Source organism: Lolium rigidum, chromosome 3 (genome assembly GCF_022539505.1).
Source record: "Lolium rigidum isolate FL_2022 chromosome 3, APGP_CSIRO_Lrig_0.1, whole genome shotgun sequence".
Classification (NCBI taxonomy): Eukaryota; Viridiplantae; Streptophyta; class Magnoliopsida; order Poales; family Poaceae; genus Lolium; species Lolium rigidum.
In genome coordinates this window covers 372,806,082-372,828,892 of record NC_061510.1, presented here as the reverse complement: position 1 = coordinate 372,828,892, position 22,811 = coordinate 372,806,082, and the positions used below count along the sequence as shown (strand labels likewise).

General features: G+C 45.4%; 1 protein-coding gene across 1 annotated transcript; it reads left to right on the top strand.

Annotated features, from left to right (window-relative positions):
- Positions 1-14,975: 14,975 nt before the first annotated feature.
- On the top strand, positions 14,976-21,700 carry LOC124697448 (kinesin-like protein KIN-12G). The gene is made up of 20 exons (XM_047230036.1): positions 14,976-15,065; positions 15,210-15,365; positions 15,468-15,551; positions 15,860-15,973; positions 16,084-16,176; positions 16,747-16,836; positions 16,977-17,047; positions 17,179-17,253; positions 17,361-17,448; positions 17,575-17,633; positions 17,714-17,777; positions 17,855-17,920; positions 18,123-18,257; positions 18,349-18,453; positions 18,585-18,820; positions 18,916-18,985; positions 19,108-19,161; positions 19,377-19,436; positions 19,551-19,630; positions 19,738-21,700. The coding sequence occupies exons 1-20, from the start codon at positions 14,976-14,978 to the stop codon at positions 21,698-21,700; spliced, it is 3,753 nt and encodes a 1,250-aa protein (XP_047085992.1).
- The last annotated feature ends 1,111 nt before the right edge of the window (positions 21,701-22,811 follow it).

The following is a 22,811-nucleotide window of genomic DNA, read 5'->3' as shown; positions in this document are numbered from 1 at the left end:
AGTTGAACGGGAGAAAGGAAGCAGCCTACGCATCCGAGCGGAGAAGGGCGGATCTGAGTCGACAATCTAGAACTTCGGGTGATAGCCACGGGGAGGCTCGGAACGAGAGGAAGATCAAGGTTACAACACATACCCGAAGCGAGAAGAGAGCACTTGGTTCAAAACCTCGACATGTCCTTTATGTCGATAGACACAAGAGGAAACATTATCCCTAAGACACCGGAAGCTGGGTATATGGCGACACAAGCTTTTATCCTCGCGTCTAAACCACCTCCGGGTGATCCAAGGGAAACACTATACAATATGGCGATAGCAGGAGTTGGAGCTATGGGGACGGCGTTCGTTTCAACGCCTCCCGAAGGAACGAGCAAGGCAACATAGTCCACGACCTGCAGCGGCAACGGCGGCAGCCCACTGAAGGACCAAGTGGAGCAAGAGATACGGCAGCACAAGCAAGAGTCGACAGAGCACGACAAAGCAGAAGGGATCATCGGCAATCTCCGGAGCTTAACGACGAAGATATGTGCGGCTTGCCATGCTTCACGAGGAGAGTCCGAAAAACTCGAGTCCCCTCAGGATTCAAGCTACCCGATAATTTCAAGAAGTTCGACGGCCTCCAAGATCCAGAGGATTGGCTAGTCGACTATGCGGGAGACGGTGAAGCCGACGGGAGGAACCGGGGCAACAGCTATGCAAAGCATCCGGGTACATTTGAGTGGAGCCGCACGATCTTGGATAAAGAAACTCGCTCCGGGATCCATCGACAGTCGGGAAAGTTTCGAGGATGTGTTCGTCAAGAACTTCGGATCCACGTGTAAAAAACCCGCGTCGTTAGAGGAATTGAGAGCATGTCGACAAAAGCCGAGATGAGCCAATGAGAAAGTACATCCAAAGATGGAATATCATCAAAAATTCAGCAGAAAATATATCTGACGAGAGAGCGATAGATGCGTTTGTCGCAGGAGTCAGGCGTGGAGATTTTGTCGAGGATTTGGGAAGGACCAATCCAAAGACAGTATCCGCGTTAATGGAGATAGCAAATAAATGGGCAGATGGAGAAGACGCTGTCCACAACAAGCGGCACAGGTCGCCAGAGGAGGACCGTGGTCGAAACTATCAACCGAGGCGAAGATTTCCTCGACAGTACCAGAACTATGACGCTCCAGGACAAATTTCGGCAGGTTTTCGGACAAATACAGGAGGAAGCAACAGAGATGATTACCAGAGAAGCAATGAACAGCGAGGTGATAACAGGGATGATTCACGCAGCGGGCAAAATAGCGGACCTAGGTTCCCAAGACCCTTCGTGTCCCCCGAAGAGATGATGAATGGACCGTGCCGGATGCACTTTTTCCTCGACGACGAACGGTAAAAGACGGTCGGGGCACTTGCGGAAAGAGCTGTCGAAATTTTCAGGCAATGTTGCGGTACGCGAGAAACGCTAACGCGCGGGCAGCACGAGAGAAATCCTCGAGAACCTAGAAGCGAGATTCACTTGCCGCCTCCTCCCGCGATCACGAGACGACAATCGGCATCGGCTCGGAATAGCGGCAGCACTTGCACCACCACCTTATGTTGATCCTAACTCCAATGGAGCGGTGTCGATGATTCAAAAGGGAAGGCCGTCCAATAGAGCTCGAGAAAGTAATCTCACGACAGGTGTTTATGGCGAGAGAAAATGCCTCCACCAACGGTTGAGTACCTTAATTGGTCGGGACAAGATATCGGCTTCACAATAGCGGATCATCCGCGAGCAAGTTCCTCGACCGGGGCGGTCGAGCACTTATTACGCCGGCGGTTATCGCGGGATTTGATGTCTCTCGAGTGTTCATAGACGGCGGCAGCAGCTTGAACCTTATGTATGCAGATACATTGAGGAAGATGAACATATCCTTAGCAAACTTGAAACCAACAGACACAAGGTTCCACGGCATCACACCGGAGAAACCAAGTTATCCATTGGGAAAGATCAATCTTGACGTTCAGTTTGGGACCCGAGAAAATTATAGAATCGAAAGGCTCGAATTTGAAGTCGTGGATTTTCCGTCGCAGTACCACGCTCTGTTGGGACGACCAGCATATGCTAGATTTATGGCGGTGCCACACTATACATACCTGTTGTGGAGGTTGCCTGGGCCAAAGGGACCAATCACGAGTCAAAGGAAGCTTTGCCTTAGCCGATAAATGCGACAAGGATTTTCACCGGACTGTCGAAACTTTCGGGATGCAAGGCTGAGTACTTGGCGTCAAAAAGCATGACCGATTACGACGTACTACCGGACGTTGGAAGGCCAAACAAAGAATCAACTTTCGATACCGAGAAAAATTCGAAAGAAGTGCGGATTCACCCGACGGACCCGAAAAAGACGACATCTATCGCAAACGACATGGATATCGCATAGGAAAGCGCGCTCGTCGAGTTCCTCCGTGAGCACTTGGAAAATCTTCGCATGGTGTCCGAGTCGACATGCCGGGGGTACCCGGGGAACTTGCCGAGCACCACCTAAACTTGGATCCACTAGCGAGACCAATCAAACAACCTTTGCGGCGTTTTTCGGAACCAAACCGCAAAGCCATGCTTTGTCGAGAAATCAATCGACTACAAGAAGCTGGTTTTATAAAAGAGATATTCACAGAAGCCACATGGGTAGCAAATCCTGTGCTGGTGCCGAAGAAAAACACTAAGGTCCTTCGCATGTGCGTCAAATTTACGTGTCTCAATAAACATTGTCCATAGGATCACTTTCCCCTCCCGAGGATCGATCAAATTATCGACTCCACGGCTGGATGTGAACGTCTTTCCTTCCTGGATGCATATTCTGGTTATAACCAGATCAGATTGAAAGAAGAAGATGAAGTAAAGACCGCGTTTATTACACCTTACGGCGTGTTTTGCTACGAACAATGCCCTTTGGTTTAAAAAATGCGGGAGCAACATATCGAGAGGATGATGCGAAGTGTTTGGCGACACGGATCGGGAAGAACGTGCAAGTATACATTGATGATGTCGTCATAACATCAAAAAAGGGGGCAACGCCGATCGAGGATCTCAAAGAAACTTTTGATAACCTCGACAAATTCTGCCGAAGCCGAACCCGACGAAGTGTTCCTTTGGCGTCCCGAGCGGGAGAACTTACGGGGTTTCTAGTCTCGGCAAGAGGGATTGAAGCAAATCCCGACAAAATACAAGCTATCATAATAATGAGGAAGCCAACAAAGTTGAAGGAGATACAACAACTAAGCGGGCGAGTCGCGGCTTTGAGCAGATTCGTCGCTAGAGTTCGGGTGAAAAAGCGTTACCATTTTACGTTTTGATAAAGCAAGGAGATAAATTCCAGTGGAACGAAGAAGCCGACAGAGCTTTCGAGGATTTGAAGCGCACAATCTCGACACCACCAATTTTGGTGGCGCCAAAAGAAAGGGAACCTCTCCTGCTGTATATCGCAGCCACGCCCCAAGTGGTGAGCACGGTGCTAGTTGTTGAAAGGGAAGAAGAAGGAAAACTCCACGGCGTGCAGAGGCCAGTATACTTCGTTAGCGAAGTTTTATCGCCCTCAAAACAAAGGTATCCTCAGTACCAAAAGATAGCATATGGAGTGTTCGCGACAGCACGAAAATTGCGCCACTATTTTTCGGCACATCCGATCATAGTGGTCAATGAAGCTCCCTTGTCAAATATACTGAACAACCCAGAAGCTACGGGTCGTGTCTCCCTTTGGGGAATAGAACTTTCCCCTCGGGACATCACGTATGAAAAAAGAAAAGCAATCAAGTCGCAAATACTGCCGGACTTCATTGCAGAGTGGATGGAGTTGCAAAATACAGGACCTCCAGATTTGTCGAGAACCTGGACCATGAACTTTGACGGGTCCAAAAGACTGGAAGGAGCTGGCGCAGGAGTAGTACTCATATCACCTGAAGGCGACAAGTTAAAGTACATCCTTCGGATGACGTTCCCTAACGCATCTAACAATGAAGCGAGAATATGAGGCTCTCATACACGGGATGAAGATGGCGAAAGCCTGCGGTGCAACTCGACTAAAAATCTTTGGCGACTCACAGTTGGTGGCTCAGCAAGTTATGAACCAATGTGACGCAGTCAATGATAGCATGATGGCGTACAAGGAAGTGTACAACGAGCTCGAGAAGTTGTTCGATGGATGCGAAGTAAATCATATTAGCGAGATTGAGCAACGACGAAGCCGACGTTCTTGCAAACATCGGGTCGCAATGCCTTGCAGTCCCGCCGGGTGTATTCCGGGAAGAGATAACGAGAGAGGTCCACCAAATCAACAAAATCAAAAAAGAAGGAGAAGAAACCCTCGGGGGCTACCAAGGAAAAGCAAGAGGAAGAAGAAGAAGATCGGGACCTGGTCATGGTGATACGAATACCGTGGATGCAGCCGTACATATCATACATCCTCGGGAAAGAAATACCCGATGATCCGAGTTGAGGCAAGACGAGTAATTCGACGCTCCAAAGCTTTCACGGTGGTCAAAGGAGAATTGTATAAGCGAAGTATTTCAGGCGTCTTGCAAAGGTGTGTCACACCTGAAGAAGGAAGAATAATTCTGAAGGACGTACACGAAGGAATATGTGGCCACCACGCGAGTAGTCGAGCTATTGCAGCCAAGGTCTTTCGGGCAGGATTCTACTGGTTGACAGCAATCGAGGACGCCAAGGACATAGTAAGAACTTGCGACGCGTGTCAAAGGTTTGCCGCAAAACCTCACTCTCCAGCGAGCGAGCTAGCACCAATACCATTGTCATGGCCCTTTGCTCAATGGGGACTTGATATGGTGGGCAAGTTACACAAATCCTGGCCAGGAGGAAAGGAGTATATGCTAGTAGTTGTCGACAAATTTACAAAGTGGATAGAAGCGAAGCCGATAAATTCACCAGACGGAGCATCCGCAGTAAAATTTATAAAAGGCCTCGTTTTCAGATTTGGAGTGCCCCACAGCATCGTCACAGACAACGGCAGTAACTTCACATCCCACGAATTCAAAGATTATTGCGAAGAGGTGGGCATCAAGTTGCACTTTGTGTCAGTTGCACATCCTCAAACCAATGGGCAAGTCGAGAAAGCCAATGGCATCATCTGCAATGGCATCAAGAAACGCTTGTTAGGACCACCGGAAAAAGCTCGGCATACCCGGCCGGAAGAACTACCAAGTGTGTTGTGGAGCATCCGAACAACACCAAACACAAGCAACACAGAAACGCCGTTTTTCTTGGTTCATGGAGCAGAAGCAGTACTACCAATCGAGATAGAGCACAACTCTCCACGTGTCGTCGAATATGACGAAGAAGTGTCGAGAAAAGCGCTAGAAGACGACGTGGACGCACTTGATGAAGCCCGAGACGAAGTATTGTCTCGGGTAACCAAATACCAACAGGACTTGAAGAATTACCACAGTCGACGTTTGCGGCCAAGATCTTTTCAGGTGGGAGACCTAGTTCTTCGGCTCACGCAAAAAAGTCATGAAAAACTCGAGTCACCATGGGTTGGCCCTTACATTGTCACGGAAGTAATCGGAGGAGGAGCATACAGGATAAAGGACAAGAAGACGAGGGTGGAGGAGCCAAACCCCTGGAACGTGGCGCAACTCGGGCGGTTCTACGCCTAGAGTCGAAATATAGTCCTTGTAAAACTTCAATATACTCGAAACGCCCGCGAGTTTTCAGACGCACTCTTTTCCTTTTTCGGGGCACCGAGTGGGGCCGAAGAAGGTTTTTAATGAGGCGGGCTCGCGGTGCTGCAATATAATAAAGATAGTGTCAATATACCTTTCTCTTTATCGACATGTTCAAAGTCTTCGCTCCGACGAATTCCAATATAGTCCATCAAAAAAGAAAAAACCTTGCCTTGGTATTAAAATACCTCGTGAGTCAGTACAAAATAGTACTCAATAAAGAAGCTCCGGGGCTCATATTCGCCATAAATATATAAATGCCTTGGTTCAAAACCTCGCAAATATATAAATACAGAAAAGAGTCACCGAAACACTCGGGGGCTAGACGAACAGAGAAATATAATGATTGCTTTACAATATAGTCATGGATTACAAAGAAGAAGTATCTACAAGAGGAAAATAACTAGTCTTGATTCAATATGTCATCAAGAGTAACTCGTTTTCTTCGAGAGCAAGCACCAAGAAAATCAGCATAATGGCCATCGGCAAAAAAGTCGGCGTCCATCCGAAGAAGGTCCTCAATCATTTCTTCGGCTATAGGCGTAACCTTCGTGTTAATCCTATCAACACCAACTCTTCGACGTTGTACCTTTTGATGAACTTTTGCGACAACTTGGGTAAGGTCAAGATTTGAGTGGCGGATCCGGAGCATGATAAGAGCAAATGCGGCGCCGGCTACCGGCTGAGCTTTGACAAAATCATGGATACTCGCGAGCATCCTTGAATCTTTCCATCAATTCAGGGAGAATTTTGGGTTGGACGTTCCGAGGAAACATGGAGTTGTAAACCATGGACAAGGTCTTGGTACAGAAGTCAAGGAAATCGCGAGTTTGAGAGGTGCGATCTTGGAATCTGACAATTTGTCGGGTCCTCTCCGGGGTAGCCCAAAACAAAGAACCATGGTCCAGGGAAAGGTTAACAAGGAGGTTCGTCCTAGCATTTACCCTCTCTTCCTCGGCAGCGAGCATCGGCAAAGGAACCTATCAAAACAACGAAGGGGAAACCTTTAAGAGACATAGCATGAGGATGAAAGATATCGGAGGATGAAGCAAGCATACCCGACATATCCGCGACCGGCTTCATTCATTAATTCGAGCATGAAATTCTCTCGAGTGGTTGCCTTTTCAGCCTCGGAAGCAGCAATTTCCTTAGCAGCCACGGCCTCGCGAGCTTGTTGAAGAGCAACTTTTTCGGCTTCAGATGACTTACGAGATTGCTCCATCATCACAAGTGTTTGCTTCTTCGCATACTGAAGCTGCTGTCGAAGCTCATCCAGTTCTTGCGACAAGGTATCGTCGACAGGTGCAGTATCAGCAAAAGTTCTCGCGCGAGAAGAAGGCGAAACATCGGAAGGAGCGGAAGATGGAGTATAGTTATCAAATATCAACTGAAATTTAAACAAGACAACATCAAACAACAAGCAAAGATAGAGTTTTCATTAATCTCTTGGAATAATTACAAGGGCATTACGAGTGGAGCTAAGGAAGTACGTGTCGCCAAATGGCTACTTTGGCGACAAGAGCAAAAGAAACATAGAAAGAAAAATAAAGAGGCATGCAACTAGACCTCCGGCCTTGATGAGCTAGGAGTCGACGCTGGCTTGATCCCGAGATAGGCCAAGATCTTCTTCGTGTTGGGCTTGGCCGCCTTAATCAACGACCTCCATCTTGATTGCTCTATCTGCTCGGTGTCGCCAACTTTCATCCAGTCAATAGTCTGTCGACTCGTCGACAACCAACGCGACAGGTGTTCTCAATGGCAACCTTCATATTCTCTTGGCGCATCTTCGGTCCAAGGTCTTCCGGTGTATTGAACATCTTGGCAAGGTTGAGGAAAGTCGCGAGCTCCTCTTTCTTCGGGAAGAAGTAGGGGAACAATGCCGACAACACTCGCGCTAGCATTCGACACACCTTCACGAATCTCGGATCCATGAAGCTCCGGATAGGAAAGTGCGTCAAGGACGGGGTCATTGACGAGGATTCGTCGGATCAAAATCCTGGTTTGTTTGGGCTGTCAAGGAAACAAAGCATTAGTGAAAAGACAAGAAACAACGATTCTCATAGAAATAGAAGGGATCGACAAAATTATCGAAAGTGCGGCGACTGCGAGTTTTCGGGCGCTTGAGGATTCCTTCTTCACGAGAAGCTTGCGCAGCTTTGTGCTCATCCAAGGCAGGCCGTAGCATCCTCAAGTTTTTTCGCAGTTCCTCGACACCGGCAGCTTTCGCCTTGGCTTCATCGGCTTCGGCCTTGGCTTTGCTAGCGGCGAGTTCGGCTTTCTTGCGAGCCGCCTCACTTTGCTCAAATTTTCGAGCAAGTGCGTTGGCGCGTTCGTTGGCCTCTGCAAGTTTCTCTGTCGAGATATGGAAAAGAGAGAGAAGAAAGATCAAAATCGCGAAAAGCAACAGGAGTAAAAAATCAAGGAAAAACAGCAAATATAAAAGTCGTTACCTTCGACTCTATTAGCATATTCACGGTATCCAATAAATTGGGAACCGATGCGGAGAAGATCTTTGATCATAGGCTGTTCAAGGTGAACACAGCAAGAGAAACATCGGCATGAAAAAGAGAAAAGGTGTGAAAAAACAAAATAAGGAAAATATAGATGTCGACAAGCTTACATCATCTAAGAGCAGAGTCGACGAACTGCCCAACTGAGGGGCAGGTTCAACAATCTTTTCAACCCTTGTCCTTTTTGGTGAAGGAGCAAGGGGGCTTGATGGTGGAGTAGTAGTGACGACGTTTTGTTGAGGAGGCGAGGTTTCTTCTCCTTCAACTAGCGTGTCTGAAGCAAGTACGATACGTGACGTGCTTGTCCGAGGAGCCACGTCGATAGTTGGTACTTCTTCCTCGTCATCACCGTTGATCAAAAAATCGGCAAGCATAAAAAGCAAGACAAGATAAATATTTCGAGTAAAAAAAAAAAAAAAAAAAGGGGAGAAATAAAGACGACTTACGAGCTGACGAGGGATTCAACATAAGGATCGTAAGCTGCCTTCGGATGAGAAGGAACAACTTCTTCAGCCTTAGAAGTGCCAGAATCCTCGGCATCAGTCCTTTTCCTTTTGTTCCTTGGAGAAACAGCAGGAGGAAGGGATTGCGTCGACTCACTGGCTTCAGACTCAACTTCTTTTTCGTGAGAAGCCGCAGATTTGTGAGAACCCGCGACTTCACTTTCAGGAATAAAAGAACCTTGAGTATCTTCAGCAACGATGGCCTGTTCTTCAACTTCTCCATCCTCAGGAAGAGGAGGAAGGGAAGACATAGTAGGATGGTTCTGCAAGAAAATAGCGACAAAAGAAAATTAGCGAGATACCAATACAATGAGATGCAAGGAAAAGTTTAGAACAAGACAAAAACTCGAGAAGACAAAATACCTCGGGAAGAGGATTGGAAGCACTGTATGGTTCTACTCGACAAGAGGAGGGAATAGGATCCTTCTTCGCTAGTCGAGAAACTCTTCGAACCAATTTCTCCAAGTCCTTTACGTGAAAGATCATTGGAGATTCCGTTGGCGTCGTTTTTGCCGTAGTACGTCCAAAGGGGATTTTTGCGAGCCCGAAGAGGCCGCACTCTAATCCTAAGGAAGTAGGCAGTGATTTGAACACCGCACAGCCTCTTTCCCTCGAGTGTTTTGAAGCCGATGAATACGAGACATGAGTGCCTCTGTCGCCTTTTCTCTTCCTCGAAGCTTCGGCATCCCAGGAGCGGCGGCGCTGAATTCTGGCACTTCCGTCGAAAGGAAATATGTTGTGTTCAACGGAGTTGGCGCTTTCTTCGTGAATATAGAGCCACTTTTTGCGCCATCCTTGGACAGAATCAGGAAATTTGACGTCGAAATAATCGACATCAGTACGAACACAGATAACAACGCCACCTATGTTATAAGTGACGTTGTGGGAGCCATTGCGGCGGAGGCGAGAAAATGCGTTTCCACGCAGCCCAATTGGGAGGGATTCCGAGGAAGCATTCGCAAAGTGTGATGAAAATAGAAATGTGAAGGATGGAATTGGGGGTCAACTGGTGCAGTTGAATCCCATAAACAAAAAGAAGGCCGCGGCGAAAATCGTGAATTGGGGTCGAAAGACCACGGATAAGGTGATCAACAAAACTAACCCGGTACTCCATTGGAGGCTTGGGGTAGCTTTCTTCGCTGGGAAAGCGGATGGCGTCTTCCTTCTTCATGAGGCCAAGCCTCTTCGGCGTGTTGATGTCCTGGTTGGAGATTTTAGATCTCTCCCACTCAAGATCCTCGGCGGCCATCTTGGATTCCGGAGTACCGTGGCGAGTGAGTCGCGTGCGCGGTGGCATCAACGGCAATGGGCGAGCAATGCTCGTGAGTGCGGATGATCGGAGAGAGTTGGGCGCAGGGAAGCTTTTGCGAAGAGGAACGGATGAGCGGCGCAAGCGAGGGGATGAACGGAGGTTGAAGAAAGGTTTATATAAGAATCGGGTGAAGCAGAGTGCGCCGTTGGATGAAGAAATCGTGTGGTGAAAAAAGATCTCCTAGATACAAGGGTAAAAAGGTATTTTTACCGAGATAGGCGTTACCGTACGTGCGCCGGAAAAGCGGAGGACGTGTGTCCCCCACTTGCACGACGTGTCAACGTGGTGGAAGCAATGGACCCACGGGCGAGAAAAATCACGACTATTCAACAGGGATGAAGTAAATTTGGTTAAGGGAAGCATGTCGACAAGGAAAATAAAAGAAGATTGGCGACAGGGAGAATTATTAAATACTTCGGGAGCCTTTGATCAAATACAAGTTTTTGCCCAAATGCTCGGGGCTACTTCGACAAAAAGTAAAATTTCGAGTATGGCAATATAGAAATTGCGGGAGCCTACAACCAAGCACAAGTCCTTGGCTGTAGCCTCGGGGGCTACTCCCATCGGGAGCGCTGTTCGCGCACCCGAGAGATAAAAAAAGAAGAGAGAGATCATATTGGGAAATAATGACAATATAGCGACAAGGTGGACTAAAATGTCGACCCTACAACCAAGCACAAGTTCTTGGTTGTAGCCTCGAGGGCTACTCCCATCGGGAACGCTGTTCGCGTACCCGATGAAGTTCAAAAATAAAAGATAGAAAAGCAAGAGAGTATATTTCGAGTTATAATTAACTCTACATATACTCCCATCGGGAGAACAATATAAGTCAAAATTGACTCGATAAAATGTGCCATTCCAACAAACTGGAAAAGCACTCGACAATATATTCTCGTAACGCCGAAGTTGCGATCAATTTCCGAATGCCGCAAATTTGCGAAGGTAAGACCCCGGATCCGTTCGCCGGGCGTGGCATCGCCAAAGATCGCGCTCTGCTACCTTTATCCGTATCAACGGATACGAAGAAAAATCCTAACGGACGCGTTAGGTACCCGATAAATTTGACCGGGACTCGACGAATGGTAAGACCTTAAGCGGCACCTGTCGAAGTTTACACCAGGTATCCCGAGATCATGTCCAGGGACGTGATCTTGAAGTAGGTTTTTGCGGATTGCCACTAGAGCGAGTTAACTAGTACCCGATCCGTCGGATGAACTAGCCCCAACTACCATTATCCCCGTACAATATAGAATTTTATGTGAAGAAATATAAAAAAGTTGAAGCTTTCGAATAAAAATAAACGAGTGGAGATTTTCCCCGATTCTACGATTCAAGCAAAATCTCGGGGCTACCGACATAGGCATCCCAAATGGGCCTGCCGAAGATAGTACCCGGGGTTTACTGAAGGCCCACTACCCGACGAATAAGAAGATTCGGGAGCCCAAGATATATCAAGGAAAGTCAAGAGTTGTAATAGGAAGTGTTATTTGTAATCTGGCGGGATGAGTTAGAAACCATCCCGGACTCTGTAACTTGTATAGCACGAATCCCTCGGCTCCACCTCCTATATAAAGGGGGAGTCGAGGGACGAAGAAAGGATCGAATCATTGTCTACAAACCCTAGTTTTCATAATCGTCGAGTACTTTTCGGCTGAAACCTTCGAGATCTACTTACCCTCTACTTCCAACTAAACCCTAGCCTACAATCCATAGGCATTGACAAGTTGATACCTTGTCGGTGGTACTAGAGTTTTTATCGGTATTAGAGCGGATAATTCCAAGAGGATTAGGCGAAACCTCTACCCTAAACAATTCCCCTCAAATTTCCAATGAACCCTAAGCAGATTGTGAAAAATACACTAGAAAAGTGGGGATAATCGAAAAATTAAACTAAAAAGTACCCGGAACAAGCACACTTTTACTAATAAGTGGGCAATATACCCTTACAATATCCCTATTGCTTCTTGGTGTTTCTCTCGTGAGAGGTTCTTGAGCTTGTTGCTAGCTTTACAACAAGCCCAAGTTCATCGAAAACGGAATCCGCATGCATCTTCTATTGCGTTTTCGAGTTTGGACGTCTTCACCGTTTCTTGACGGTGGGAGACTCCCTTTCTAAAAACATCTAAAAATATCCTGTGAGGAGTCTCCATATTTGTTGGGGTTCTATTCGTCGTTATCTTTCCAACTATATTGGTTTCATGTCAATCGGGGTCCGGACACAAAAGTTATCACAGTTTTTGTATAACATATTTTTCCCGCTGGCCCGGTTTCTCCCCCGGCGTGACCGACCGTCCCACCGGATGGCCCGGTTCAAACCGGCTCGTGGACTGGTGCCAACCGGGGCCATGTACTGTAAGACACATAAGTGTCCCGGTCATGGCCCGGTCATAGGCCCGGTTTGGACCGGCCGGGTCCGGCCTGTGGCCCGGTCTGACCGGCACCTGGACCGGACGGCCCGGCTCCAGGCCCGGTTGACCGGCCTTATCGAGTGTGCTGAGCTGAAACTCACCTAACGGTTATATTTCTCCCTAGACTATAAATAAGCCTTCTTCCACCTTGGGTTGAACAAGTTCTTTCACTCGATCTCTCTCTCTCTTCCATTGTTGACTTTGAAGAACTTGTCCTATCTCTTGATTCCCCCATGATTCTTGCTCATTCTTGAGGGATCTAAGAGAGGAGATCTAGATCTACAATTCCCACCAATCCATCTCTCCTCTAAGTGAGGGGAACTCTTTAGATCTAGATCTTGGAGTCATTTGTTGATTTTTTTTGTTCTTCCTCTCTAATCTCATCCTAGCATTTGTTGCTTTGGTGGGATTTGAGTGTGAAGGATTTGAACACCTCTAGTGTTTTTTTGCTTTGAATCATTGCGTAGTGTTGAGCTCTCCACCATGATTAGTTTGAGTGAGAGACCGTGAGTTTGTTACTCTTGGAGGGAGACCTCCTAGTTGGCTTGGCGGTTGGTGCTTCGGTGATCTCTTCAAGGAAGATTGTGAAGAGGCCCGGGCTTCTCCTTCGTGGAGCTTGTGAAGTGGTTTTGGAGCTTTCCATCTCCGGAGTGGAGGAAAAGCTAACCATAAGAAAAGGGCCATTATCCTTCGTGGGTTTGGCTCGGAGAAGAAGGTGAGCCTTCGTGACGTTGGAGAATCCTTCGTGGGACCCCCACCTCTCCAAACGTGACGTACCTTCTTGCAAAGGAAGGGAACACGGGAATACATCTTTGTCTCCACGTGCCTTGGTTATTTTTATACCCGAGCTTACTTTTCTTGTGATAGCCATCGTGATTGAAGTACATATATCTTGCTATCACTTGTGCTACATATATCTTGTGCCTATCTTGCTTAGCTCTAGTTATTATTGTCGCACTTAGTTGAGCGTAACATATTTAGGGTTTGTGCTTGTAAACTAAACGTTAGTTTAATTCCGCATTCTTACAAGCCAAATCTGCAAGAGTTTTTAAACGCCTATTCACCCCTCCTCTAGGCGACATCTCGTCCTTTCACTAAGGATACGAGAACATATGGCATAATATTCGATGCAATCTTGACATCACCGGCGACAACACTAGCCGCGGTGGAGTTGGGGCGGTTGGAGCGACCATGGCTACTACGAATAGGTAACAAACCCACGAGCCAAGTAAATTTGCAACGACTATTATCACGCGTTGGTTAATGTTCACAAGTAATCACAATTAATTCTTCCCTAAGAGCGTGTGGTGAGGCTTGCGGTGGAGGAGGAGCATGCAAGAACTATTCCATCAGCGGCATCATTAGCCGCTTTGGAGTTGGGACCCGTCAGAACAGTCATGGCTAGTACGAATAGATAACAACCCCATGACTCAAGTGAATTGGTAGCGACTATTAACTAACACATCAATTAATATTTACAATTAATTATTCCCCGAAAGCACGTGGTGAGGCTCACGACAGAGGAGGATCACACGAAACTACTCCTCTTCTCATGATCTAGTGAGTGGCGAAAAGTTTCTTTTGTACGGAGGTCGAACTCTCTTCCAAGTAGTAAGAGACAAATAAATTTTAGAATTTTATCCCCATCTATTGTAAAATGCGCCGAACATGATTTTCATAATTTTTCCCCACATGGACCTAACGCCCATATCGCCCTCAAGTTTCGTCACGCCCCGGTGATACAATCCGTGCAGATTTTATCTTGTGTGTCTTTTTTTCCCTTTCATAGTTAATTTCTTTGCTATTATATTTACTAACATTTATGGGATTTTATCCCATCTAAATATTAACACATTCACGAAAGAGGTGTTTTGGCTCTCGACATCTAATGTTCTCAGTATCTAAAGAAAAAGTATTTTAAAGTTTTAAAATATAAAAATTATGTGGATACACACATATGTTATCTATGTGGATACACACATATGTTATCTACAGACCTGCATAGGTTTCCTAGATAAGTATATTGTATTGTAGGGTACACAAAAATCACAACATCCAGACTTTGAAAGGCCAAAAAAACCTCATTTTCCCTTCCAACATATTGTGTTTTCGTGCAGATCACGTATGAAAAGAGGTGTCGATGCAAAATTGTTCGTACATACTAGACTTGTATTTGTATATGTGCTTGTATTACTTTTTAGATTTTTCGCAGACCTAAAAACAAACTTTTCGAACTTCAAAAAGAAGACCACCCGAGGTCGGGAGCTACAAGTGATTTTCGCACATTCAAGAGGTTATATGTGAAAAAGAAACATGTGTTTAGTGCGGTGACCTGGGGAGGTCCCCCACCTGCAGGCTGCAGCGCACCCCAAATTTGAAATCGGGCAACGTCTCCGCTCTCCATTTTCGAAATCCCACTGCCCCCCATCTCGCCTTCTTCTCCCCATCCACCTCGCCGCCGCCGCCGCCGCCGCCGCCGCTCTGCCCAGATCCCGGCCACCGCGCATCCATCCCCGCCTCCACCCCAACCGCAGCCGCAGCCGGGATGCTGTCGGACGGCGACGACGACAGCTCCGCCCCCGCGCGGTTCGAGCTGCAGGAGGACCCGTCCTTCTGGAAGGACAACAACGTGCAGGTACAGATTCGTCTCGCCCTCCCCCCCTCGCCTCGCGCCTCTACCTCCCCGATTCTCCCGTCTCGATCTAGCCCAACCCGCGTCGCCTACGGAGCATTCCGTCGAACACCTGGTACGCGCTAACGGATCCGTCCCGCACCGCAGGTCGTCATCCGCGTCCGGCCGCTCAGCAGCAGCGAGGTGTCGCTGCAGGGGAGCAAGCGATGCGTCAGGCAGGATACTGGCCAGAGCATCACCTGGACCGGCCACCCGGAGTCCAGGTTCACCTTCGATCTGGTCGCCGACGAGCACATCACGCAGGTATGTATACTCAGTTGTTTCCCCGTACCCGTGCTAGTTTTCGTCTCTTCCTTTATCTGTTTCTGCAGAATGCCTAAATGCTCTTCTGCCTGTGCTGTGTAGGAGAGCCTTTTCAAGGTTGCTGGGGTGCCCATGGTGGAGAACTGCATGGCTGGCTACAACAGCTGCATGTTTGCTTATGGGCAGGTGAGCCACAGCCTCTACCTGCTGTTGCAGTTAGCAGCTGCTGATTTGCATTTCGAATATTTGTGCTTAAAAAACCTATCTGGTTTTTGGTAGACCGGCAGTGGCAAGACCCACACGATGCTCGGGGACATAGAAAATGGCACGCGGAGGAACAACGAGCACTGCGGTATGACGCCCCGAGTGTTTGAGCACCTGTTCTTAAGGATCCAGAAGGCAAGATTTGATGACATGTTGATTCAGATGGAGTATAATATTGTGCTGTAGATGGAGTACTGTTCTGAGGTGAAGTTTTCGATTGCTGTCTGCAGGAGAAGGAAATAAGAGGGGACGAAAAGCTCAGTTTTACTTGCAAATGCTCGTTCTTGGAGATATATAATGAGCAGATCCTGGATTTGCTCAATCCAAATGCAACGAATTTGCAGGTATTCCACTGAAATGCAGTGTTCACGCGTAGCTGTTTGCTGGTTGCATCTTTGTTGTGACACTGTTTGGAAATGTTCTCAAATTTTTCCTTTTAACTTTCCTTTTACAGTTAAGAGAGGATGTGAAAAGGGGTATGCATGTTGAGAATCTGACTGAACATGAGGTTTCCAATGCTCGAGAAGCAATGCAACAACTTATTGAGGTCAGTTTTTGAAAAATGGCCTAGTAGAAATGATATTTGGCTGATTAGGTCCTATAGGCTCTACCGGAAACAATTATTGTACAGCGACTGACATAGCATGCTTACATCAATTATGCTCAAGGTTCTTCACACAAGTAGCCAAAGACACATCTATAAACTAGTGTATAAATAAGTTGCTTCAATCTCCAATTCTATGTGTATTTGACTTCTGGTTTGATCCTTCTAGAAATCATCACTGACAATGACACAATAGAGTTTTATTTTCATACAATATGAGCAGAAATATGTATACCTGAATTTTAAATAGGACAACTGATATGTGTATACTAGTATACTACAATACCCAGTGGATGGTGGAGCCACCGGACTAGTACCATTTAGTGGTATTTATAACCTGGATTGAGAATAAATTGACCGGTTTCGTAATTTTCGCATCACATGTTACACATAAGTTCTTCTTTACCTCTAGGGATTTTGGCAAGTTTTCCCTGCCTTCATTAGTCGCTTCATTATCTGACATACCAAATTTATGTGCTAGATTAGCTAGTTAAGTTCTGCATTTTTTTCCAGGGGGCAGCAAACAGAAAGGTGGCATCCACCAATATGAACAGAGCAAGTAGCCGCTCTCATAGTGTTTTCACATGTCTTATAGAGAGTAAGGTATGATTTCTGTGTGGTAGGAAGCAAAACACTGTGCCTTTACTATCAAAGATATTGGCTGACCAGCATATATTTGTGGGTAACTTAATGCATGCATATGTATTCATGCAAATCTTCTAACTGAACTGTCAACCGTACAGTGGGAATCTCAAGGCATCAAGCATCATCGATTTTCTCACCTTAACCTTGTTGACCTTGCTGGCTCAGAGAGGTAAGTTCCACATGTAAACTTGCCTGTTTTGGTTCACATGATCACATATTTCAGAGTTAGCGCAAATATATGTGTTATGCATTTCAAGGCTCCTATTCTTGCAACTAACATGGTTGATGTGTAATCTGTAGGCAAAAGAGCTCAGGTGCTGAAGGGGAACGCTTGAAGGAAGCTTCAAACATCAACAAGTCACTCTCAACTTTAGGGTTAGCTGTTGAGCTTCATTTCTTTTATCTCAGATAATGCAGAACACTTCAAAGCTTGAGTTGAATCCAGTTTAATCATCTCACTGTTTCAAATGGAATTGTTACAGGCATGTTATTACCAGCCTTATTGCTGTGTCAAACAAAAAATCACAGCATGTTCCATACCGAGATTCGAAATTGACATTTCTCCTGCAGGTAATATGCACAACTGTAGTGGTAAATTTTTCGTGTTCTGAGTACTACCCAAATATTTGTGTAGGTAAATTTCAAAGATTATATAAAGCAAGATAACTTTGTTTATACATTTTCATCTATTTCCAGGACTCACTTGGAGGTAATTCCAAGACCACTATAATTGCAAATATAAGCCCATCAAGCTGGTAGATTTTTCCCCCCCTCTCTTCAAAAGTCTTGCTATATGTACATGTCATATTACTCATATGGTTGTTTGTTTTACTAGCTGCGCCGCTGAGACGTTGAGCACATTAAAATTCGCGCAACGGGCTAAGCACATTCGGAATAATGTATGTAATGAACATGTCTTATTCACTTGTTTTCAACAATCAACATGCAAAACAGCACCTAAATGTTGCTTTTGTAGGCTATTATAAATGAGGATGCCTCTGGTGACGTTCTGAGCATGCGTTTAGAGATCCAACATCTCAAGGTATAAATGATACATTTTAGTTTTGGCTTATGCAAAGTAATCTGTGCTCTGGATTGCAATAAGCCAGGTTCATATGTTTTCTCCAATTACGGTCTTTATGCTATCATTGACGTTAATTATAGTTAGCTTGTTCACAATATGTTTTGCACACGGTTGATATATATTTGCTGTACGTAATCTAATGCTTGCGCTATTCTCACAGAAAGAGCTCAGCCGCCTGCAAGGACAATCTGGATTTACTTCCAATGGATCTATCTGCCAGTCCCCTAGCGCATTCAAATGGGATCAAGCTCATGGCCAATTCAGTCCACTTATGTTTGATAAGGGAGCTACACAGGTACTCATATACGGTTTTGTCTATACTGTTTTTGTTTGTTGAACTTATCGTTTTGACCATGTGATTATTTTCTCTTTCTTGCGTTGTCTAGATGAAAGATTATGATACTGCACTTGTCGCCGCTTTTAGGAGGGAGCAAGAAAAAGAAGCAAAACTAAAGGCAGCAATTGCTGCAAAGCAGATTGCTGAACAGCTGGTATGCAGTTCTCTTAATTACACTGTATTCTGTGTAGACTCTAGAACACTTAGTCATGAAGGAGAAAATATGTGCCAATATAGTACTCCGCATTATTCTTTTATTAATTTCAATTTTCTGTTGCACCACAGGCGACTCAAAGATCAGAAGAGGTGAGAAGTTTCAAGATGAGGCTTCGCTTTCGTGAAGATCGAATCAAGAGACTGGAGCAACTTGCATCAGGGAAGCTATCCGCTGAAGCACATCTATTGCAAGAGAAGGAAGATCTTGTGAAGGAAATAGAAGCTCTACGTAGTCAACTAGAACGGAATCCAGAAATTACAAGATTTGCTATGGAAAACCTACAACTGAAGGAGGACCTTAGAAGGTTACCTTTGCTATCCAATCTCTTCAGCTTTCCTCCTATGCTTACTACCTATGCTAATATGGAGCTTGATGGCTTGTCATTGTTCAACTTTGTAGGTTGCAGTCATCTGTTGATGAAGAAGAACAGGAAAGAATGCAGCGACAGATAACTGTTTTAGAACATCAGGTATCCACTTTCATGACATGGTGACCTGTGAAATTTTCAGTGATAAAACTTTTTGCACTAAATTTTACAATTTCCTTGATGTCCTGAACATGTATAACTTACATAACTTGCATAATTTGCAGCTCCTAGAAGCACTTGACTGGAAACTTATGAATGAGAAGGATCCTGTTAAGAAGGTATGCTTCTATAATTTCTAGACTCACATGTTTAATTATAAAACATGCAGAGATTTAAAATTTTCTCTGAAAGAATATGTCAATTTCTGAACAAATGATACTGGTTCTATAGCTGAACGCCTGAACCTTAATGTGCTACAAAATACTTTTGTATTAAGGCATATTTTCTTTACCTACCTTTTGGCTTAAACAGTATCTCATAATGACTTCTGCAGGACCTCTCACTATTTGGAGAGGTAGATGGTGATGAGAATAATGAGTTTCTTCGTTTACAGGTTGGTATTGTAGAACTCTATCTGATATATCTGAAGTCTGATTGTATCTTCACAGATGAAACTCTACTGTTATTTATTATTTCCTGTAGCCTCAGTTGTAATGTTACTATACAGGCTATTCAAAATGAGCGAGAAATCGAGTCACTGCGTAAAAATTTGAATGTCTGTTATCAAGCAAAAGAGAAACTTGAGAGGTATATCACTATTTCCTACCTTGTATGTTCTGTTATTGCATCAGCTTCAGCTTTTGCAATTCTGATGAGTTCTATGTGTTCCATTACTCATATTGGACACTGTGCAGGCGTGTTGATGAGTTGACTGTAGAGTTGGAGGCAGCGAAGAAATGCGACCATGAGAACAAAAAATTTGAGGTTGCACAGCTCCAGGAACAATCAGTCCTGCTTGATGCTCAGACGGAACTTAAGACATTAGTTGATGCAATAGCTACTGCAAGTCAAAGAGAAGCAGAAGCTCATGAAACTGCAATTGGGTTGGCAAAAGAGAATGAGGAATTGAGAACAGAGCTTAAGGTCTTGATCGATGATAACAAGAGATTGGTTGAGCTCTATGAACAGGCTATTGTCAACATCGGGGTGAAACAAGATAGCTCTGTTCTTCAAACTGAAGATGTGAATGAGCAGCAAAATAGCCATCCTTCCTGTGGAGGGAGTACTGTGAATGGTTGCCTGCTAGATGACCAACCAGAGGGTGCAACAGGTTTTCCTGCAAATGGTTCATCCACTGATGCTGTAGAAGAGCCTGAGATGGTGGACGAAAAATGCAGCCACAAGGATGACCTTTCGAGATCTGAATTTTCGGAACTGCAACTTCAACTGGAAGAGATGCATGAAGAAAACGATAAACTTATGAGTCTGTACGAGCAAGCTATGCAAGAAAGGGATGAATTTAAAAGGAAAGTTTCTGAGCAAAGCAATCCTGAAACTACTGAGGACATTCAGTTCAGAGAGACAGATGCTGGAATGGATGAAGCAATGGATACTGAGATTCAGTTCAGAGAGACAGATGCTGGAATGGATGAAGCAATGGATACTGAGATTCAGTTCAAAGAGACAGATGCTGGAATGGATGAAGCAATGGATACTGAGGGTATCCAAGGAGAACAAGTGCATGACTCTCCCATTGTAGCTTTTAAAGAGGTGCTGCAGCTTGTTCGGGTTAAGCTGGAGCATGTCCAAGACAAGCTTGTGACTGCCCAGGATGCAGTGCAATACTTTAAACTACTCGAAATGGCTAGTACTAAGGCAGAAGAACTTTCAGCAAGCATTCAGCTCTGTTGCCGAGATGTTCAGCAAGGGCAGGAAGACATGAATGCCCTCAAGCCGCAACTGTCAGAATCACAGGAGAGAGAAATTTCTTCGGAAGGCAAGCTTTTCTCGCCTGCGCCTGCAGCATTATGTTGGGACTTGCATTTGGAAACCAAAGCCCTTGCTGGGTCCAAGTTTGATGTCAGCATGGAATTAATGAATAATAAGATGGAAGAGTTGAGTAACCTGCGAATTCTCAAAACTGAAGTTTCTGTTGCGTTTACAAAAGCACAGGAGTCTGAAACTGATTTGAGAAACAAAATCGATGGTCTTAAACAAAAGTACCGTTCTTTGGAAGCTCAAAGGAACGAGACAGAAAAGGTTCTCTTTGCTATTGATAATTTGAAGAGCCCTGCTACCCCATTGCTGAAACCCAAGAATTTTGGCAAGGCATCTGAACTCCTGAGTTTGGAAGAGGGGAGAACAAAGCTTTTAGCTGAGATGAAGAGGTTCCGCGAACAGCACAGCATGGTGCAAAAGGAAATAAAAGGCCTGAAAAAGTATGACGATCTTGATGATAAGATTTCATGCCTTGAATCAGAGGTAGAGGATTGCTACCGCTCCCTGCTGGAGGCTGATACCGAGAAGTTTGTCCGAGATTACACCTTAGCTGAAATTTGGGAGGGTGAACTGAAGAGCAAGCCGAGCTTACTGGTTGACTACCAGGATAGCATCTTTCAAGTCAGCTTGAAGGAGGAGGAGATCAGGCTATGTGAGGAGTCACTGCAGCACCAGACAATGTCCTTGGATGAGCTGAATCCAAAGCTAAATCAAGCGATGCGGGACCTCGGCAAGCTTCTGCGTGACAGAACATCTCGCGGTTCGGATGCATCCGCTCTGCACGTTTCCGACAAGGTGAAAGGGGACCTCGACGCCATGGAGGTTCATGTTGCTGAAGCTAGACAACTCCTGCTCATCGACAACCAAAGCGATTCGTGAACCTCTCCAAGTACCAAGTAGTCCTCACCGATGAAACGACTGACAGGCTAGTCTGTCTTCGCCTTCATCTGTACACATCCTCTGTAGCAGAACAGCTGTTATCAAGTGTTGCCATATCGATTCCGTTCTGTAGATGGAATTCATGACTCATGAGGTGGGCTGTAACTTTTTTGGTGTGACCTCCTATTCTCGGGCGGTCTGGCATCCAGAGCTATCAGCAGGCCCCTTATGTAAGTTAGGCAGATTTAGATCCTCTCCCTTTAGCTGTGGAATTCATTTTACAAGACAGCGACTGATTGTACAAGATATTGATTTCAAGAGGGCTTGATCCTTTTCTGTTTCTGTATCACAATTTATGGCAACCGTCATAGTTGCTTGTATATGTTCGTTGCTTGTATATGTGAAGAATGCTACTGATGTTTCAGTTCTTGGCAGGAATTGCAGCCTGACGAATTTGTTTTTCTTTATTGTACATTTAACTTTGGCTGTGCTGTGGCAGTTCCAAAGTGTATTGTGCTGCCGTCCTGTTGTTTGGATTGCTTCTGGAAGCTCTTCGTGACCTTTGTCTCTTTGTGTTGCTTCTTTGCATCTTTGTCCCAGCTGTTTGGTTGGACTGCCGGTTGTTTGATTGTTTTTCATGAAACAGAAATCTACTTTGGCCCTTTGTTCCACTGATCAGCTGTTCCATGAACAGTAAAATGATCTCTCTCAACTAGTCATCATCATCAACTTTCTTAGCAATGCTTATAAAAAAAATCGAGACCGTCACCATCATGTGGCCGAATCAATATCACACGCAAGACACGTACCAACAACCCAACATCTAGAGATGCAAGCAAGCGGGATACCGTCAAAATCCCACTTATATTTCATTTGATGATTTCTAGTACTCTATTCTATATGCAGATTTAGATTTGCATATGCTTATCTAGATAAATCTGTGACAGTCAATATGTAACAGAGGGATTACAAAATTGGCCCCAAAATTAAAACCGAAAGAGACAAAATAAAGTCAAATGAGATTTTGTCTGCTGGGCTCAGAGGCGAAAACCACATGGATGCTTAGCCGCAAAGCGTTGTTTATTGGACGATGCGGCCTAGGACGGCGCAC